This window comes from Suncus etruscus, chromosome 16 (genome assembly GCF_024139225.1).
Source record: "Suncus etruscus isolate mSunEtr1 chromosome 16, mSunEtr1.pri.cur, whole genome shotgun sequence".
Classification (NCBI taxonomy): Eukaryota; Metazoa; Chordata; class Mammalia; order Eulipotyphla; family Soricidae; genus Suncus; species Suncus etruscus.
The window spans coordinates 59,259,908-59,281,292 of NC_064863.1; the positions used below are offsets into that span (position 1 = coordinate 59,259,908).

Here is a 21,385-nt window from a genome sequence, read left to right on the forward strand (position 1 = left end):
AAGAATGGACCTTGTTTTGAGTCCTGGCATCTCAGATAATCCCCCAAGGCAAAACTTATTTCTGAAAGCATATCCAGGAGTAACCCCTTAGCATCACAAGGCCAGAGTGATAGCACAGTGCTAGGTCATTTGCTTGCAAACAACTGACCCAGGACAGACCTGAGTTCAATCCCCATCTTTCCCTATGGTCCCCCAAGCCAGGAGCAATTTCTTAGCTCATATCCAGGAGTAAATTTTGAACTTCACCATGTTTGTCCAACCTCAGTCTCCCCAAAAAAGAAAATATAAAGCTGACAGACCAAGTAAAAAAAAATCAATAAACTAGTATGCAATATTTTTTCATGCTTAGACAACCATAAGAATATATACTCAAGCCAAATTTTATACAAAGAATTCCATAGATCACTTTCTTAAACACCCTGATATTCCAGCAATTCAAACCACTCAATGCAAAGATCAATGGGTAAGTTAAGGAAGACATCTATTGTGGGGTTATGGAGAGAAATTCAGGCAAATCTACAAATTTACCAAAATGCTGGAACCTTGTAGATGAGGACCTAGAATCAACACTAATGTTTAGTGATAGAAATCAAGGAGTCACTTGCAAAATAAATTAGAAAAACTATAGGAGACAATTTAACCAACTGAAAGATGAGCCTCTGTAATATGAGAGAATCCATCCAAAAGAAATTGAAGGGATTAAACATAGTGAAATTACACAGTAGAGAACTAAGATGAACTTGAAGACAAATTACAAGCCTGCAGTGACAAAGAAGTAGAAAATAAGAGAGACAAAACCCTGAAGAAAATACAATACACTAAATAAAAAAAAGACGAAATGATCTCCAAATTTTAGGAATTCCAGAATAAGAAGAAACAGGAAATGGGGCCTGAGAAATAGCATGGAGGTAAGGCATTTGCCTTGCATGCAAAACTTTGGTGGTTCAATTCCCGGCCTCCATATAGACCCCGAGCCTACCAGGTGTGACCCCTGAGCGCTTCCAGGTATGAAAAAAAAAAAAAAAAACAGGAAAGGAAAATAATAGAGGTAGATAAAAAGAGAAATTCCTATACTTGGGACAGATGTTTCCTTATAATTCCAAGAGTCAAAAAGCATACCAAACAAAATAGTCCCTAACAGTGAACACCAAGGTATTCAGTAATTAAAATGTCAAACAACAAAAATATACTCTTTAAAGCAGAAATGGAGAATGTCACCTCAAGTAGAAAGGAAAACACATAAAAATCAACCAGAACTATCATTTGACAGTATGGAAGCAAGAAAAGAGTGGAATGATATATTCACACTACTGAATGAAAGAAAATTTCAACAAATTGAGTTCACCACCCAGCTAAACTCTCATTTAAATAGGAAGGAAGGATAAAAACATTTTCAGATAAAAATGAACTCCAATCCGTATGAAAATTCGTAAGAAGGATTTTCAGTAAACTCAATTTTGAGCTAACATATGTCTCAACAATCTCTCTGTTGTGTATCTATACCCATCATCCAAAAGAAATTATGCACACTGTTATTCATTGCAGCACTCATTATTATAGCTAAAAATCCGCAAAGATGTCCAAGAACAGAAAGTGGATCATGAAGTTTTCACACATTTAAACAATAGAATGCTACAGAGCAGTAAGAAATGATTCAAAAGAAGACTATACATTAATGCAATTTACAGCAATATAGTTGGAACTAGAAGATATTATATTAAATAAATAAATCAGAAATAGAAGTATAAATACAAAATGATATCACTTACATGTATATTAGAATAAATCCACAATAACACACATATGGTAGATAACTTGAAAACTATAGTTGTGAGGGCATAGCTAGAAGGAAGCAAATTGAGTGGAAGAAAAGAAATAAATAAAGCCTTTATATACTTTATATATATATTTATATATATCATATATATATATATATTTATACTCTTTTATACTTCAAAGAAGCACGTCATAAGCATAAAGTTGTTTAGCTCAGACAGGCTTTCAAGCACCTGCTCATTATAGATATTAGAATAATGTCCTAATGCTTTTAATCACAGAAACAGGTGCAGAATGCATTTGAAATCCAGGGATTCGTGCTAAGGTGCTCACTAGAAGAATGATATGGGGTCTTAATTTTATTATGTCTATAATAACCTCTAACTTCTTTGTTCACCCATGTTTTGCATCTCAGTGTTTTATTCACTCCAAATACAGTGCTCAATATGCTAATAACTTAAGAAAATACTCTATTTTTTTATTTTCCATTTCATTACATCTGCTATTATGATCTAATGTTTATGGCCACAGATACTATTGAAATATAAAATACAAACAATAAACTTTTGTTATAGGCTTCATTCACTGAGTACGTTTTTGCCATTTACAGTTTTCAGTGAAAGCTAATTTCTATTATACCATAATGGCCACATTTTTATTTTGCTTTCAAAAGGAACCTGGATTTTCAGACATGGTTGACTATATTCTATGTAGTAGACTCCACTGACAGTACATTCAGACATATTGCTTAGTACTTTAGACATTACTAGTAGAAGCTTTTACACTTTTTTAGCAATGTTTACCCTCACCATTGGTTTATTGTCTAGAAACTGGAAAATCTTTTTCCTGATGTGCTTTCCTCACATTTTTTAAAACATTCTGACCCATTGTCTTTTTTTTTCGAAATAAAAATATGGAACGCTTCACGAATTTGCGTGTCATCCTTGCGCAGGGGCCATGCTAATCTTCTCTGTATCGTTCCAATTTTAGTATATGTGCTGCCTAAGTGAGCACACATTCTGACCCATTTTCTAACAGTCAGTTCTTCAACTGCAAACTACAAATAGATCTCTCATGTCTATGTAGGGGGATGTGTTTATGTGATGACACATCTATATCTGTCTAAAAATTGTACATCATGCCTGCCTAGTTGTATATAGTCCATGTATATATAACACCACCCCCAGCTTCTGCCTACTGCCTTACAAATTTTCTATTCTCTCACCCTCTCACCACTGATCTGTTATCTTGCCTAATTATCTTTCTTTCATTTCAGTTCTAAATTCTTCAAGATCCGGAAACTTCGCCTGCCCCAGCAAGCTGGTAGCCAAATGGAAGGACACCCTCCAGACCCCCTTGCATTGGCCCCGGAAGAAGCTGTAGCCACTGCTCCTGCTGACTTTTCTCTGCAGCCCGTTTTCTCATATCTCCCATGGTGGACTGTTGTTTACTAAAGGATCTGATTCCGGAGATATCTTCAGCTCGAGTATACTACCTGATCCCCGATTTCTGTGAACCATTCCTAAGACTCCACAAGACGATTTCTTAAGATGAAATTGTGCCCTGGATTTTATCTATCATCCAGACTAGGGAATACCTATATTTCCATTGTATATTTCTGTACAAATTCCTTAATAGTTATAATTCTTAGTGTGTATTGCAAAAGTAGAGGTTGCATCCCATCCCTTTTTTGAATCTCCTTTGTTGGAAATTCTAGTAGATAACTCTCACTTGGGATCTGATTTCAGGTTGAACCACATTATAACAATTTTTCAGCTTGTTATTTTTACCCTTTATGCACCATGTACATACATACATATGCATATGTATCATGTGGCCCACTGCCTTTTTGCAGGATACTAAATTTGGAAAATATGACTTACAGAAAAAGTTTATAACTAATACGGATAGGAAATCATAAATTCATAGTGCAGGGGTGCCTTTTCACCCGGAATTTGTCATGGGAACTTGACTTAGGCCTCAGTTTCATCAGACATCAATAGTTCAACCCCGAAGCTGGGATCCCTTCCTCAGAACTGGCACACTTTTCTGCACTAGCACCAGGTATCACACTCCCTCCATAAAGGCTCTATTGCCACCCGGCTCCAACTTGTTCTAGGCGAGAATTCCTCCCTGAGGACCAAGAAACAGCAACAACATGCTTGAAGGGCAGGTATTCCTTGACTTTCCACCTTAAAGATGAGATGAAATCAGATGATCTTCAAATAGGTTCTGTACAAAAAACAAGATCTCTAATTACAGAAGCCTGACAGGGAAAACCATGCTTGGCACAACACTTCTTGGGACCATAAAGAAAGACCTTGGAGGTTGGATAATTAGTATGCTGGAGCCTGTAGTCAGTCTTTTGACAGTATGCTTTATGGGTAAATAGAACTTTTTTTAAGCCAAGGATATTTTCTTTCTAATTTCCTCAATGTTTGCTGTGCCTATGCAAAACAAACAAGAAACAAACCTTCCACGCATACATTTTTATTGTATTTTATTTTAATTTTTTTATATCTTCTAGATAGGGGTTTCTGCCTTTTCCATTGAGCCTTAAGGCCATGAAATAGTTTGTTTTAACTCATATTTCTATGTTTTCTACAAATTAAGAAAAGAAAAAAATAGTGGATGTTCCAGAAGCCAAGTAGTATCAGGTACAGTTGTAAACATGTCAAAACTATACACCAAAGTCAAATTTAATGACAATAATAACAAGAGACCTAAACTATATCAATCAAATATAAAATGGATCAGATTCAAAATGAATTTATAAATCTATCTGTGATACAGGAGTGTTTCCCAGGAAACATCATCCCTTTGTTAAGACTTTATGAATTAAAATGTGATTTCTGAGCTACAGATTCACTTAATATTATCATTACCATAATTATTATTATTATTAATAGTCATTTCCATTGGTGACTGGAACAAGTATTTACTTCCAAGTTGTACTGAGGCTATCTGTGAAACCAAAGGTCTCAGGTTCTGTTGTTACTCAGATCTTATAAAGCTGGAGACACTGGGGTTACCAATCTGGTACTGAGGGCTTCCAGTATTAAATCAGCCAGTGCTTGGGAGACTACAGGGTTGCATTATTGCTGCTCTTTGAACATTGCTCATGGCACAAAACAAACACAGAGACATTCTAGGGATGATTTTAATAGTTGTTCCATCAGCATGCACTTATTTTGTCTTTTGTGTACGTATCTCATAGCTTTGAAATCTGGGAATAATAAGAATTGGATCAAAAATATGCATCTTTAAATAAGATAATTTATGCTTCTTATAAGAGTATTTTGCAATAAATATTTTATGTATGATGCTTAAGAATCTTCACTCACAGAACATGATGTCTAAAAGCCCTAATCCCATTCTGTTTGATGATATTTTTTGATTTTGTGTTATGTTTTATCCATTTGTTAATATAAATAATCTTAAAATGTTTTATAGACATGATTACCAAAAGTAAAAAAGTGTTTGTTTGTATAAACTAATTTTTTTTTTTCTATACATTGCTTATGATTGGGTGTGTTAGAGGACCTTAGTATCAGTATGAGCAATTGAAAGGCGAAGAGAAAAGAGACCAGAGAAACCTCCTCTTAAAAAGTTTGAAGAGGAAATGGAGAAATATAAACTCCATTTTGTAAATACTTTTTTAACTTACATACTATATAACTAATTTAAAAACTCTACACACTAAAGAAAAAGCTCATGAAACAAAGATAGTTCAGTTTGTAAAACACTTGCTCTGTTCATTGCCCTGTAGGTTGGATCTCGGGCACCACATATTGTCCTGTGAACTCCATGAGGACTAAGTACTAAAAACAATGTGTCCCAAAACAAAATAAAACTAAAAATTCAAAGATAATTGATAAAATAATATAAAATCCCATGTTTTCTAAGCAATTTTTTCTTTTATTTCCTGAAGTAATGGAATATAAAGAATGGAATCTAAAATGTATAAATATTAAAATATATTTTATATGTGAAGTGAGAACTAGATACATATGCCATACTTCGCAGTACATTTAATTATCACATTTAAAACATATTTCTTTGGGGTCATCAAGATAGTACAATGTGTAAGGTACTTCTTTTACATCAGGCTGATCTGGGTTCTCTCCCTGGGCCCCTGCACAAAGGCCTAAGCACCAGAGAATAAAGTCCTAAGCACCATAGGGTTTGGATTCAAAACTAACAAAAAGATAAACACAAACAATGCTTATTATTGATTTCTTTTATCTTTATGGAATATTCCATTTATAAGATAAAACAATATTTCCCAAATCTCTGAAAATCTAAAATCACAGTTATTATAAACATTTTTAAAATTCATGTGTACGTGTGTTTATGGCAAAGATAAATTCTGACTCAGTGAACTAATTCTAAAATCAGTATAATAATAAAACAACATTGAGAATGTTTTTTACACACCCATATATACACACTTTTGTTGGAGGATGGTGAATATGGACATGCGCAGAAGCAACATGTTTGGTTTGTTAAAAATACAACATTTGGGGTCGGGTGGTGGCGCTGGAGGTAATGTGCCTGCCTTGCCTGCGCTAGCCTAGGACGAACAGCGGTTCGATCCCCCGGCGTCCCATATGGTACCCCAAGAAGCCAGGAGCAACTTCTGAGTGCATAGCCAGGAGTAACCCCTGAGCGTCACAGGGTGTGGCCCAAAAACCAAAAAAAAAAAAATACAACAGTTTTTTTCTGTGTGTTTTTTTGTTTTTGTTTTTGTTTTTTTTTTTTTGGTTTTTGGGCCACACCCGGTAACGCTCAGGGGTTACTCCTGGCTATGTGCTCAGAAATCACCCCTGGCTTGGGGGGACCATATGGGACGCCGGGGGATCGAACCGCGGTCCTTCCTTGGCTAGCGCTTGCAAGGCAGACACCTTACCTCCAGCGCCACCTACCCGGCCCCACAACAGTTTTTTTATGAAAAGTTAACACAAGAGCAGCTTGGATCCAAAGCAATGGTACAGCAGGCTGAGCATTGCCTTGTATGCCTCAGAGAGGAATTGGATCCTTGGTACTCTGAGCACAGCCAAGAGTGATTCTTGTGTACAGAACCAGGAATACAACCTGAGCACCCATGGTTATGGCACCAAAAACAAAACAAAAGAAAAGAAAAAACAAACTAGCACCACAATAGCAAAACAACAACAGTAAAAAGAGCAGAAAATGGAAAGTTCCAATAATCAGAAATCTCAGATCACATAAAACATACAATGATAAACAAATGATGGGGATCTCATGTTCACCCTCACAATCCTTCTGCCTTGCTAAAGAAATGATCTTTGTTTCCTGTACTTTGACTTTAAAATGAACACAGAGCTTGTTGATGTGGTAGTCTTTGCAAATTCTGTCATGGAATGCACAGCTCTCAGCTCTAAAACTACCAATGAGAGCATCTAATGATTATTTAAGTATGAATATAATAATTATTTGAATATCTTTGTTTTGAATAATAGAATGAATACTGTTCCTTTCCCAAAATTTTATATATTCACTTCTATAATATTTATCTTATAGTCAAATACAATGACTGAAACCCAACTACAAATATGTTTGAATTGTGGTGCTAAATAAAGATATTATATTTAAAAAGAATGATCAATCTCTCTATATAAGCATCTATCTAAATATATATTCTCTCTATCTCTATATATCATCAATCTAGCTATCTAGCTATCATCTATATGTCTGTCTATGTATCTATGTAAGTGCTTTATTTAAGCACCATGGCTGCAGAATTGTGTTTAGTTGGGTTTTAGTCATAGATGTACACCAACATCCATAGTGCAAAGTTCAAGCCACCAATATCCCCAGTTTCCCTTTCACCTCCCAATGCCTGTACATCTCTGGGAGAGTTATTTGATGTTTTCTCTTTCTTTCTTTCTTCTTTCTTTCTTTCTTTCTTCTTCTTTCTTTCTTTCTTTCTTTCTTTCTTTCTTTCTTTCTTTCTTTCTTTCTTTCTTTCTTTCTTTCTTTCTTTCTTTCTTTCTTTTCTTTTTTCTTTCTTTTTCTTTTCTTTCTTTTTTTTTTTTTTTTTTTCTTTTTTTCTTTTTCTTTTCTTTCTTTTTCTTTCTTCTTTTTCTTCTTCTTTTTTTTCTTCTTTCTTTCTTTCTTTTTTTCTTTCTTCTTTTTTTTTTCTTTCTTTTTTTCTTTCTTTCTTTTTTCTTTCTTTCTTTCTTTCTTTCTTTCTTTTCTTTCTTTCTTTTCTTTCTTTCTTTCTTTCTTTTCTTTCTTTTTTCTTTCTTTCTTTCTTTCTTTCTTTTTCTTTCTTTCTTTCTTTCTTTCTTTCTTTTCTTTTTCTTTCTTTTTTTCTTTCTTTCTTTTTCTTTCTTTTGGTTTTTCGGCAGTGCTTTCTGGCTGTTTGCTCAGAAATTCTCATATGGGACACCGGGTGTTTTCTCTTTCTTTTCCCCTTCCGTTTTGACACTGCTATTTACACTATTGATAATGAAGGGGTGCTGTGCAGGTCATGTTATACCCTTTCAACACTCAGTCCTTCTCTAGAGTAATAAGTTCAAGCCATTGTTGTCATAGAAGACCCTTCTCTCCTTTAAACTTCACTCACCACTCCTTTTGGCTAGCATCCTACCATGGACTGGTCTTCATGGTTATCGCGATTGCCTATGGATGTCACTACCATATTATATTATTTTTTTATATCCACTCTGCCTCATTTCTTTCAGCATAATAATATCCATGTCGATCCATGATAAATTTTTTTTCATGACTTTATTTAGCCTAATAGCAAATAGTATTCCATTGTGTAATATACCACAGATTCTTTAGACACTCATGTAGTGTCAGACATCTGAGTTGCTTTCAGATTCTGACTAATATAAATAATGCTGCAGTGAACATAGGAGTGCTAGGGTTATTTTTTATTTTTTTAATGATTTTTTGTTTGTTTGTTTTTTGGGTCACACCCGGCGGTGCTCAGGGGTTACTCCTGGCTGTCTGCTCAGAAACAGCTCCTGGCAGGCACGGGGGACCATATGGGACACGGGATTCGAACCAACCACCTTTGGTCCTGGATCAGCTGTTTGCAAGGCAAATACGCTGTTTTTTTTTAATGATTTTGGTTTTGTTCGAGTATATTCCTAGGAGTGAATCATATGGGAGTTCACTTTCTATTCTTATAAGGAATATAAATATTGTTTTCCAGAAAGGCTGGACTAGTCAGCATTCCAACCCACAGTGACTGAGAGCCAGCCCCTTTCTTCCCAGATCCATGCCAGGCAGCAATGCTTTTACTTTTATTGTTTGCTGAGGGTACCAGTATCTGTGTTATGAGAATATAACTCATTGTTTTGATTTGCATCTCCCTGATGATTAGTGATGTAAAGCATTTTTCATGTGACTTTTGTCATCTATATTTCTTTTTTGAGAAAATGACTGTCCATTTTTTCCTACCTAGTTTTTGGATAGGGTTAGATTTGTGTGTGTGTGTGTGTGTGTGTGTGTGTGTGTGTGTGTGTGTGTGTATGATTGATATTTTCTGTAAGTAGTAACTTTTATGTCCTAGATATTAACCCTTTAACAGATATGTATTGGGTGAACATTTTTTCCCATTCCATGGTAGTCTTTGTAACCTAGTCACTGTTTTCTTTGAAGTGCAGAAGTTTCTAAATTTAATATAGTACCATATGTTTACTTTTGCTTCCACATACTTGGACAGTGGCATTTCACTTTGAAAATGCTTTTAGTCTGATGTCATTAAATTTATTGTCTACATTTTCTTCTGTGTATTCTATGCTTTCAGGTCTAATATTAAGATCTTTAATTGATTTTGATTTCACCTTTATGCATGATATTAAAGAGATGTCTGAGTTCACTCATCTCTAAGTAGTTGACTAGCAACTACCTTTATCAATGATAAAAATAACATATTTTTAAATATTAGAAGTATAATCAGATCCAAGTCTATTTATTGATATTAAGTAAGTTTAGAAACAGAGAAAATAATATTTAAAGGGATACCAAATATCTCTTATAAAGGGATAATATAATCATATTATCATAATTTATATTATATGATTGTATGTTAATTATAACACAATATTATATTATATATGAGCATATATTATATCATATAAAATGATATATTAATTATGATGTAATTATATTAATATAATAATAAAGGGATAATAAACTATAATAAAGGGATAATTTAATTATAACAATTATTAAATATATATTTCAATAATATATACATATTCAACTAAAATATAATACTGTAAGAATATTTGTGGTGAATCAAACTTTATGTTTACTAATAATGTGAAAAATACCATTTTAATTAGTAAAGTATAGTTGTATATATATATACTGTATTCTATTGATAAATCTACAACAAGATGATAACATAGTGAATATGTTTTGTATATAGTATTTCTATAAATTAGTGAATTATTGTACATTCCTGATGACTGTTCATATTAGCTTGTGTATTTTTTTTCTTTTTTTTGGGGGGGCACACCCGGTAACGCTCAGGGGGTACTCCTGGCTATGTGCTGAGAAGTTGCTCCTGGCTTGGGGGACCATATGGGACACCGGGGGATCGAACCACGGTCCCTCCAAGGCTAGCGCAGGCAAGGCAGGCACCTTACCTTTAGCGCCACCGCCGGCCCCAGCTTGTGTATTTTTTAACATAACTATTACTACTCAAAATGATTAATTTGGTTTCTACTAGTATATTAAATTGACCTTTCAAAGTAAGGAACAATTTTACCTTCATGTTCAGTTTTTATTGGTATATGTTTTCTATGTTTTATTCTATTTTTTATGACCATCTAACAATTTTTGAAACTTTTAAACTTTTTAAAATAATAAATTAGGTTGATTTTATTGGAAAATAGGTTTTCATACAAAAATAAAAAAATAAAGCTCTGTCAAAAACAACTGACATTTACCTTTTTCGTTTTATTTTGTTTTCTGGGTTCCACACCCAGAAGTGCTCAGGGCATACTTTTGGCCTTATTACACTCATAGATCACTCACGGTGGGATTAGGGGCACTCTATGGAGTATTTACTATTGAATGTAGGTGCATAGCAAACATTTTGGCTACTGTATATCACTCTGATATATATATATATATATATATATATATATATATATATATATATATTTGGTTTTTGGGCCACACCCGGTAATGCTCAGGGTTACTCCTGGCTATGTGCTCAGAGTTGCTCCTGGCTTGGGGGATATTTATATTTTTACATTTTGGGGGAGGCCACACCTGGTGATACTCAGGGGTTCCTCCTAGCTATGCTCTCAGAAATCTCTCCTGACTTGGGCGACCATATAGGATACTGGGAATTGAGCACATGTCCATCCCGTGTCAGTCCCATACAAGGCACGTGCTATTGCTCTGGTCCCTCTGATATTTATTTTTAAAATTGATATGATTTAGACTAGAGGATATGGTTTAATTGTGGTTGAAAATATGTGTAGGTCTATTTTGATAATATGAGTATTATCTGTTGTAGCACTATTGGGCCTGAGCATCACAAAACCCAGAGTACAACTGGGAGTTGCCACCATGCATCAAAAATCCACCCAAATGTAGCTCCTTAAAACAATAAAAAAAAATAGTAATATGAATGAGGTAAAACTTCAAACAAAAATAATAAAAACAAATATATAGTTTCAAGGAAAGTGTTACAATGCTATAAAAACAAAAATAAATTTTAAATAATAACTGAATGAAAATAAAATTTGAAATTATTTTTTAATGTCTTGTATTTATTAGAAGACAAATGACAATAAAAATTTATTATTGGACAAAGAGATGATACAAGTCTTAGGTCCTAGTCTTACAAAAGCTAGAACCTGATTAGATACTGTTTTATGGTAAATAGTTCCCAAGCACTGAAGATTTATTTAAGATGTACATAAAACCAGGAGTAACTTCTCAGTATATAAATCTAGATATGTTCCCCAAACCAAACAAACATACAAAAAAACCAAATCCAATAACAAATTTAGATCTCACTATAATAAAACAAACATTTCAAAGTAGTTACAGAATTTTTTAAATCTTGCAAATTGCTTTCAATTATTATATCTTATCATTAACACAGTATGCAAAACTATATTTATTCATATTTCTTGCTCAGGTGCAATTTTCTAATGCCATTATTTACATTGGCATTACATAATATTTATAATACGATAAACATGAATATATGAGCTATTGTAACCCTATTTATTAACACATAAAATTTGTAACTGAAAATATTAAAATATGTGTATTTTTCATTAACAGAAATAGATCTTTGAAATAGAACATTAAAATGAAATATTTTAGTAACTAAGTGTACATGAAGAATAAAGATTGTTTTTATTTTATTCTATTTTATTTTATTGATTTTTAGTTTTTGGACCACACCCAGCATTCTCAAACTTACTTCTGGCTCTGTGCTCAAAAATAGTTTCTTGCATGCTAGGGGCCCATATGGGATGCTGGGAATGGAGTCCAGGTCTGTTCCTCCCTGGTCAGCAGCTTGCAAAGCAAATGCCCTATCGCTATGCCTATCACTCCAGCTTTAGAATACAGGTTCTTAGAAAAGAATTTAAAGGAGTTAATGTATTCACTTTAATATTTTTGTAGCTTTGTCTGCTTTGTTCATTTAATACACAATATTCGGTATATTTTGGATATTTACTTGCTCTCAAAATTTCTAAAGGATTGATACACCTTTGAATCTTTTGATAGGTATAGTTAATAAGTTAGGTATTATAACTTTATTAAGAATTATGAATTGGATCACATATAAAATATTTTAGTAATTTATTTCTCTTGAATCCTAAATATTTAGTTCAAATGTAACTGAGTACTTTAAAATAGATAAATATTCTGTTCCTAAAATGATACTTACTGGGTGAACTCTTTCATAAACTAAGTTTTTTACTTTAAAATTGTGTAATTGCCATAATTTTTTGCTAAAATCGACATTTTGCTCATGTGACTTAATTTTGGAAATACTTATCTGTAACTTCACATTATTTAAATGCCAATAAAAAGGATAAATATCACATATAAATAAGTCTATTAATATACATTAGTGATTACATGATAACAAATAGCCATAATTATCTATTTAAGTGCATTTATTTTTCTAAAAAGTGGTGAATGTGAAGTTTTCTTCATTTCACACAAAATCATTGCGTATTTCAGATATTTTTTAAAATAGTATGGTATGTTCACTGCATTTATTTTAACATCATTGTATCCTCGTTGTATAAAAACTATTTACTCTGGGGCCAGAGAGGTGGTACTAGAGGTAAGGTGTCTGCCTTGCAAGCGCTAGCATAGGACGAACCCCGGCGTCCCACATGGTCTCCCCAAGCCAGGAGCAATTTCTGAGCGCATAGCCAGGAATAACCCCTGAGCGTCAAACAGGTGTGGCCCAAAAATACATAACAACAAAGAAAACACTATTTATTCTAAGGACTCTAGAGACCATGTATTGACAATTTGATGTTTAAAACATTAGATAATTTTAAACATAATAATTAGATAATTAGAAAACATAATCCTGGTAAGCTGTGAGCTAAATTAATAAGTGATTATTGACAAATGGGACCAGAGAGATAAAATGCAGGGGCCAGAGTGATAGCATGGAGATAAGGCATTTGCTTGCGTGCAGAAGGACAGTGGTTCGAATTCTAGCATCCCATATGGTCCCCCGAATCTGTCAGGAGCGATTTCTGAGGGTAGAGACAGGAGTAACTACTGAGTGTTGCTAGGTATGAACAAAGAACAAAAAAATGAAATAAAATAAAATAAAATAAAATAAAATAAATAAATAAAATTTAAAAAATAAAATAAAAATGGTATTTATAAAGGAGATGGTATGAGCAAAAGGTGGTGGTATGAGATTAATGGAAACCTGTGTCCTTGGTCAAAATACAATAACACTAGTTGTAGGTTTGGAGTTGCAAGTCTGTTTTTAAAGCTTTGTAAATTAAAGCACTAAAGAAAACAAAAACTTAAAAAATAATACAAGGGCATAATACAACAGCAGTTGAACAATTGCCTTGCACACTGCCCGGTATATACTGGATTTGATCCCCATCATCCCATATGGTCCCCGAGCCAGGCGTGATGTCTAAGCACATAGCCAGGAGTAACCTCTGAGCATTTGTGGTGTAGCACAAAAAACCAACCAAACAAAAATATTAAAATATTACTAAGTTATTTACTCTTGTGGAAGAAGTCCAAAACCGAATTTTAGATTGGTTTAATTTTCAAAAAATTAAAAAATTTAAAAAAACTGCAATAATTATTCAGTGAGATAGCGGTACATATCACCTAATATAAAATAAAAATTTTTGGATTATTAACGTAAAAATGAACACACAGAAAAATGCACTTAAAATTTTCAATTTATTTTCAATTAAACATATTATCAATAGGAATTAATCCCTCACTAAAAGCTCTTTGGTGTTTTCATCAACCTCATGTTTTCTAAAACATTTTTGCAGACACCTATTGACTTATCATTTTAATAATGCAGTAAAGTCTAAGGTTCTGAAGATCAAAGTTTACTGAGTCCAATATTACTATTACGATTAGACATATTCCCGAAGACTTTTAAAATGATGTTGCTTTCCTTTCACTCTAGATGGATTGGTGAAAGTGGGTAAATAAGTATTTTAATATTTTACTATTGGGAACATAATATCGTGCATTATGCAATATTCAGTATTTTAATGATTTCATTTTCTTCTCTTGTCAACTTTTTCATTTAAGACATGCAAAGAAATACAATTCTCTGAATTATATTTAGATCTTTAAATTACACAGTTCATTTATCAAGTTCATTTCAAGAAGATCCATATTCCATAGAAGAAATGCAGCTTAAATACAAGTTTGATTACAATCATTAAAAAAGTGATAAAAATCCAAGTGATAGTCAATTGTCAAAAAAGCAATGAAATATCACTAATCTGACTAAAAGGCCACAGTCGTACTGCTACTTTCACATTGTCAACACTTGTTATAGAAATTTTCATTATTTTTTATTACTGAAGTTACTTGGTAAGAAAATAACGTAGAGAGCACTCTTAGGCTTCACAGTAGAACATTAGAAGCTTATCCAGCAAAGCAGTTTGTTTCCAGATGATCAAATATGAATGGTCCATTCATTCCAAAATATCTACTACTTGGTAGACATCATTTTACAGCACTCATGTATGGATGATTTTTCAGCCAACATTAAGCATCACCAATTGCAGTCATAATATTTTTTCATTTCCATTATTTTTCCCAATTCAAAGGACAAACTAATAGGTCCCGAATTATCAGTACTCGAGGTTTTATGAAATGTATCTTTTTCAAACCTTATAAAGTGATTTCTGTGATAGAAATCTTAATCACAGAAGCAAAGCGCTTAAACAGTCAATTAAATATAAAGCAATGGAAGTTAAATCAGTCTCGTTTTAAGATTGGTCTAATAATACTCTGACTATATTAAAGAGTATTGATTGTCTTTCCCCATCTGACTTTTTACTTGGGGCTCAACACTGTCTCAAGTTCCTCTTGTGGAACTGAAACTGACTTCTCTGAAGCTCGTTCTCCAGCAGGAGTATTTTTCGTTGTAGCTGAGGTGTTTCTTGTCGATCTCCTTTGAATGCTAAGATCTTTTCTCCTTTTGGGACTTCTCTCTTCCTCATGTACTGTGGGTGTTACATCATCAGCATTTATGTTTCTTGGTCTACCACGTTTCCTAGGTGTGTCAGACATGGGGACTTCTGCCTGTTGTGCTGTCAGGGATGACAGCAAAATATCTTCGGTATTCCCAGTATCAGAAAGTCGTGGCATTTTAGGAGGACTTCCTTCAGACTCAACCATATTACTATTACCATCTTGCGCTTTTTCTGTTACATCAGCAATTAGTTCAGTAGAAGAGCTCGCAGTTTTCAAGGGTGTACACATAATTTTGGGTGATACTGCATCCTGATATTCCGTGAAAGTCTGGTCCATTATGGTTGAAGAACTGCTCTTTGCATTGCTCACATCTGATTTCTCCAAGTAATGTGAGGATGTATCCTGTAGCCTTACATGCAATTCTTGATTTTCATTTTCTTGATGGTCTAAGGAAAAAGATACCTTCTTTCGGGTCTTCAGTGAGCCAGGTTTTTTTAGAATTGAACGTGGTGGTGTAGTAGCATATATATTAGTTTTGTTGTCATAGGCAACTCCAGTTGTACATGGTGCAGTTATGCCCTCTTCCCTCAATGAAATTGTAGTTTCCTTCAGTTGTAAAGGAGCAAGAGAAGGTCCAGGAGACAAAGAGGGTGATGCTAAAGTTGATGGACGACAAGACTTTAAAATGGTTTGAAGACTAGATTTGGCAAATCCAGAAGCATTAACTGTTGTGGCCGAAATTTTAGCTTTCTTAGCCACAAGAGGAGTTTCAAGGCAATGTAATTCCTTAGCCTTGGTAATAGATTCCCAAGATCTTTTGACACATGAACTTACTGGCAATAAATGAGATGGGAGATCCAAAGGAGATTTGGTGGGGCTTTGCAGAAACACCCTCATAGATTGAGAAAGCTGATGCACAGGACAATCAGCCGTATTCAGCTCTTTAGAACGTTTTTGTGAAGCTTGTGCAATTGGGGTTCCAACAGAAGCATCAGGTATTGGGAGAGAAGATACTCCAGGAGAGGATTCTTTGATTCTAGGACTGGTTTGCAAAGTTCTTACCAAATCCTCCTGTTCAGTGTCTTTGAGCGGTATCTTTAGAAAATCCTCCAGCAAGCCCACTTCCTGGCACATGTCGTAAGTGTGCTTTAATAAGTCCTTTCTGTTTAAACTACTAGAATGTTGCCGCAGCAAACTTAAGGCCTCAACCACACACCTATTATAGGTCAAAATGGTGAAGTGAAGGCAAACATCACCATCTGTGGACATCGTTGGCTTCATGGTATGGATATATCTGAGGGCGATTCTGTGCTCACCGTGACTTATGAAAGCTCGAAGAATCATTGTATGTTGCCATGGCAAAGGTTCGGCTGTGGCTGGGTCAAGCAGAAGTTCCAAAGCCCTCTCATAATTTTTATGGTCTATATACCACAATCCTTTAATCAGTTTCAGTTGGCTATCAGAAATGGCAAAAAGCTTAAGAAATGATTCAATGGCGAATCTCTTTGTTTGGAAAACAAGACATAATGTCTAGCAGCAAATAGATGGTAACTGCATGTTTGTTTGCTTCTGGAATATTATCAAGTAAGTATATGTCAAGCAGTGCATGCAGACTTGGAGGAGGATATTTTCCAGTGCTCCTTCATCGTTTCCCACAAATTCTCAATCCTATTTCCTAGGTGAGAAACCAGTCCATCAATGATCAGGTAATCAGGATTCATTTCCCCCCTTGAAAAACTCTCACACTTCTGTCGACAACTGGTGTAGTACTCCTGAATTACAGGGTAGTTATAGCATAAACTTCTTAAATGCATAGCATCATGGAAGCCCTCTGGTAGAAGCTCAAAACGACAGAACCACAGAACCACTTGTATGTACTGACATGTGATTTGAGTCAACATACGTTTATTGTTCAGGCTCAATATGCCTTCCTCAGTCATGCTTTTGGCCTCTGCTAACAAACAATTAAGAACTGCATTAAGGTGGCACAGAAGCAAATAACAACAATGGATAGACTGTATAGTCTGTGGATCAATGTTATGGCATGAGCCATCAAATAACAGCGCACACAGTCTGTCCAATTCTTCTTTGGTGACATTCATTTTATTCCATGTCCATTCTAGAACAAAGCACAACTTAGTGGCCGAATGTGGGTGTTCTGATGCCCATTGTTCGATGCATCTAGACATAAGTGCAAGGAAATTTGATTGGTCTACTGCAGACCACAAAGCTTCTAATTGGTCTTGCTGACTTAAATTTGAAAATGGATTATCAAGAAAGTTTGGTGACATGTCAGCCTGAAACATTGCTTATAATGATCAGGAATGGCACTGTTGAGAGATTGCCCCAATGCACTTGAAAACATCAGATTCTTTTTCTGAAAGCCATTGCCATTGATTTGTGAACCAACTCCAGAGTTCATCAAACATTGCAGCATTAAAAATTAAGACATCTGGATGAAAAAACTCCCCACGAGGTGGATTGGAAGGAGGAAGTCCTCGACTTAAACTCCTCTCATGCACTAAGATATGCAAAGATATCATGTGGAAAAAAACCTACTTACTACAGAATCCAGGGACCACAGAGCAAAATAAAGAGCAAGTTATGTAGATATTCACCCGATTCTAGTGCAGCAGAGCTGGACGCAGAGCCGCCAAGACTGCCTGTCCTAATGGTCCCTCGGGGAGCCCAAACAGCAGCGGACACTGTGCGCACTGATCAAACACAGCATCTCCTGGGAGACGCCACAAAGGTTTGCAGGCACGCACACCTCTGCAGCGCGCCAGCTGCGGCCTCTATCCCAACAGCACTCCACTGGCACTTCCTGGCTCCCTTGAGCCACGGGGAGACTCGCGACGGCCTTGGCGCTCAAGCCGCGTGGCAGCTCAGCACTCAAGCCATGGTTTCCTGTGCCCAACAGTGGTCTGGGTTGCCGTGGCATGACCTGGTCAGGAATGGCAAGGGAGGATTAGGTAATCTGGTTTGAACCTTTCTTACTTGATTCTGTGCTTCAGACCTGAGCTACCGGGAACATTGAGGGCAGGTCCATGAGACCAGGACAGGAAATTTCACACCTGCTTGTGTCAGTGGTGCCAGTCAGTTGTATGCAGAAATTTCTGCGAGGAACACATCTGAAATCAACTGTGCCGAGTAAAACCAGCGGAAACATCCCCAATTATTTTTATGAAATACATTTTCCACTTTTCTTTTTTTGCTAAATGTTGTTTTTTCATTTTCAGCTTAAGCCAAGACATGCACCTCTTAATATTAGACAAACGCTCTTCTAAAACCGTTATTGAGAAACATTCGATTGATCTACCTTAAAAATTTCCCATGTCAGTAATTCCTACAGTTTCATAAATGTACTGAGTGTTTCAAATGAGGGTACATAAATATGTATATAATGTATGTATGTTTACACCCATATTTACTAACTTATTTTGTATTTTTTTTAAAATGTGCCTTTTATTGATGATTCATGTCTTGGATTTCCTACTACATTAATCACCCCCCACAGTGTACACCACCATGTATGTATAATATATTTAACATACTGAACTACCTCATACAAGTCCCTCAATTATATTGCAGTGTTGTATAAAATATTACTTTAAAATGAGTATTTAATGAAGAACTTGTCTTTTTCCATGGCTTCATTAAATCCTCCATTTCAGGCCAAATCTCTCTCACATGCTTTTTTGTTTTCCATAGAAAACTCTAGCAAAGATAAAAGCTGAGTGTAAATTTTCAAATTGGCATTAATAAGAGTAAACATTTAGAGAAAACAATCACATAATTCTATGAATTCAACTTTTATGTTTACAAAATAGTTAATTGTATATAATTGTTTGTTCAATAGGAAATCTTATAGTTTTCTGTGACATAATGGTTTTGTCTCTTCTTTCTTTCTTTCTCTATTTCTTTTCTTCTTCTCTTTCCTTTCTTCTTTCTTTCTTTCTTTCTCACTGTCTCTTTTCTTTTTCTTTCTCTCCTTTCCTTTCTTTTTTCTTTCTTTCTTTCTTTCTTTCTCACTGTCTCTTTTTTTCTTTTCTTTCTCTCTTTCTTTCTTTTTTCTTTCTTTCTTCTTTCTTTCTTTCTTTCTTTCTTTCTTTCTTTCTTTCTTTCTTTCTTTCTTTCTTTCTTTCTTTCTTTCTCTCTTTGTCCTCTGTCTTTCTTTCTTTCTCACTGTCTCTCTCTCTTTCTTTCTTTCTTTTTTTTTATTATTTTAATTATGACAACAAAGATGCAAAGAAAGAGGACAGGGTAAAGTTACAGTGGGAGCGCAATCACCCATAAACAGAAATTCTCGGTAGGTCCCATCGATGATATCCCAGCCTTGAACTTTCAGCCAAAGAACATTAAGAAAAACAAAACTGAACCCATGTACAATACAATTACTTTGTCCCTCAAATCCCCAGTTGTAGAACATACTATTTCTTAGCAGCACACAATATAATCTAAAGATATTAGACTTATGTAACTCCTTAAACATTGAGGGCAAAGTACATTTCTCTAGTTCCATGCACATGCTTACTAGTTTAAGTTAGCCTCAAAAGTTTTAGTGGGTTGTTTTTCTTGAGGATTGGAGTCAAGGGAACATAGTAAAAAACGGTATTAAAGTGGCATTTGTTTGCATAGGCCCACCAAAACATAAGGGATATTGAAAGGCAAATTATGGTCTAAATACAAGGAGACCCTACCCCTGAAGTTTCCTGGCACAGGACTGACTCTAGGCTCCAGGCACACTAGTTTGTCCAATTCAAGTCATCCTCTGTAGTGGCAATACACCTCCATTCCTCACTTAGTCTCTGTTGTTGTTGGTATCATGCTTCTGTATTAAAGATCCTGGAGTCTGCATATCCCATATTGTAGTCAGGATGGTGCGGAGCATCCCTCTCATTTCCACTCACAACTTATGGGGCAATAGAGAGAACATGTCCCTGTAGAGCAGGTCATTGTTGTTGTCAAGTCTTCTCAGTGTAAACGGAAGTCTCTTTTTAGGAGGTCGATGTCAGACCCTTGGTAGAGTCTTTCCTGGTAGAGGACTGCTTCCCAGCTGTTGCTATAGAAGACCCTTGGATGTTTCATAGATAGCTTGCCTGGTTCTTGCGTGAATGGAGGATGCCCATTCTTCTGAGGCCCTGTGCCAGGTCATTATATCAATGTTCAGGGTGTAAGGTACATTGTACTGAGATTTATTAGATAAGAACTTATCTGTAATGTATGGTGTTTTCCCATTTTAATGTGTCTATGCAAACAAGGATCAATGCCATGAAGCGTTATTGGTGCATCTGGAGGCAATGGGAACAAGACCAGCAATTTCCATGACATAGTTCAATCATAGGCATCAAACTGAGGGGACAGTTCCCACCAACAATCCTTACTGAACAGCTTACAAAGAAAAGATGAAAAGTGGATAGAAACATCATAGTAGAAGAATATATAGAGAGTTACATCAGTTAAAGAAAATACCCATAAAATATTCAAAAGATATATGTGTTCAATATGTGTTCAATTTCTGTCCTTCTAAGTAGTTCTGGGATTTGTTAGATCTACTGTATGTCTTTGGTCAGAGAATAGAACTGTGTGTTACTGAAGTTAAGAGGAGTAAATCTGGGGTACTAATGGTTAGGAGGGGCATATGTTCACGCGGGGGCTCTAGCCCCCGCGCGGTTTGCAAAATGTAGACTGGTATGAAATTGCCAGTGACAGCCTGGGTATAGCTGATATGAAATTGCCAGTGACAGCCTGGGTATAGCTGAGCAGGTATCTGCCACCCCCCAGATCAATCTCCACCCCCTTAGCCAACCTCTGTAGCCATCCTAGGAGTGGGGAAAACCGAGGGTTGCCCCATCAGCTCCTTCCAGAAACCCACCTGGAGATCCGGAGGAAAGGGGGAGAGGGGGGTCGGGTGACCCATGTCCGAGCC

The 21,385-nt window shown here is 35.4% G+C and overlaps 1 protein-coding gene and 1 non-coding gene across 2 annotated transcripts; both read right to left on the reverse strand.

Moving 5' to 3' along the window:
• Positions 1-2,683: 2,683 nt before the first annotated feature.
• On the reverse strand, positions 2,684-2,790 carry LOC126032889 (U6 spliceosomal RNA). The gene has a single exon (XR_007504049.1). It is a non-coding gene; the product is annotated as a U6 spliceosomal RNA (small nuclear RNA).
• Positions 2,791-15,315: 12,525 nt separating this feature from the next.
• LOC126032167 (protein ELYS-like) lies at positions 15,316-18,397 on the reverse strand. Its single transcript, XM_049789860.1, is given in 8 exon segments — positions 15,316-16,957; positions 16,959-17,096; positions 17,098-17,755; positions 17,758-17,884; positions 17,886-18,004; positions 18,007-18,055; positions 18,058-18,170; positions 18,262-18,397. Coding segments are annotated over 8 exon segments (2,982 nt in total).
• Positions 18,398-21,385: the final 2,988 nt, after the last annotated feature.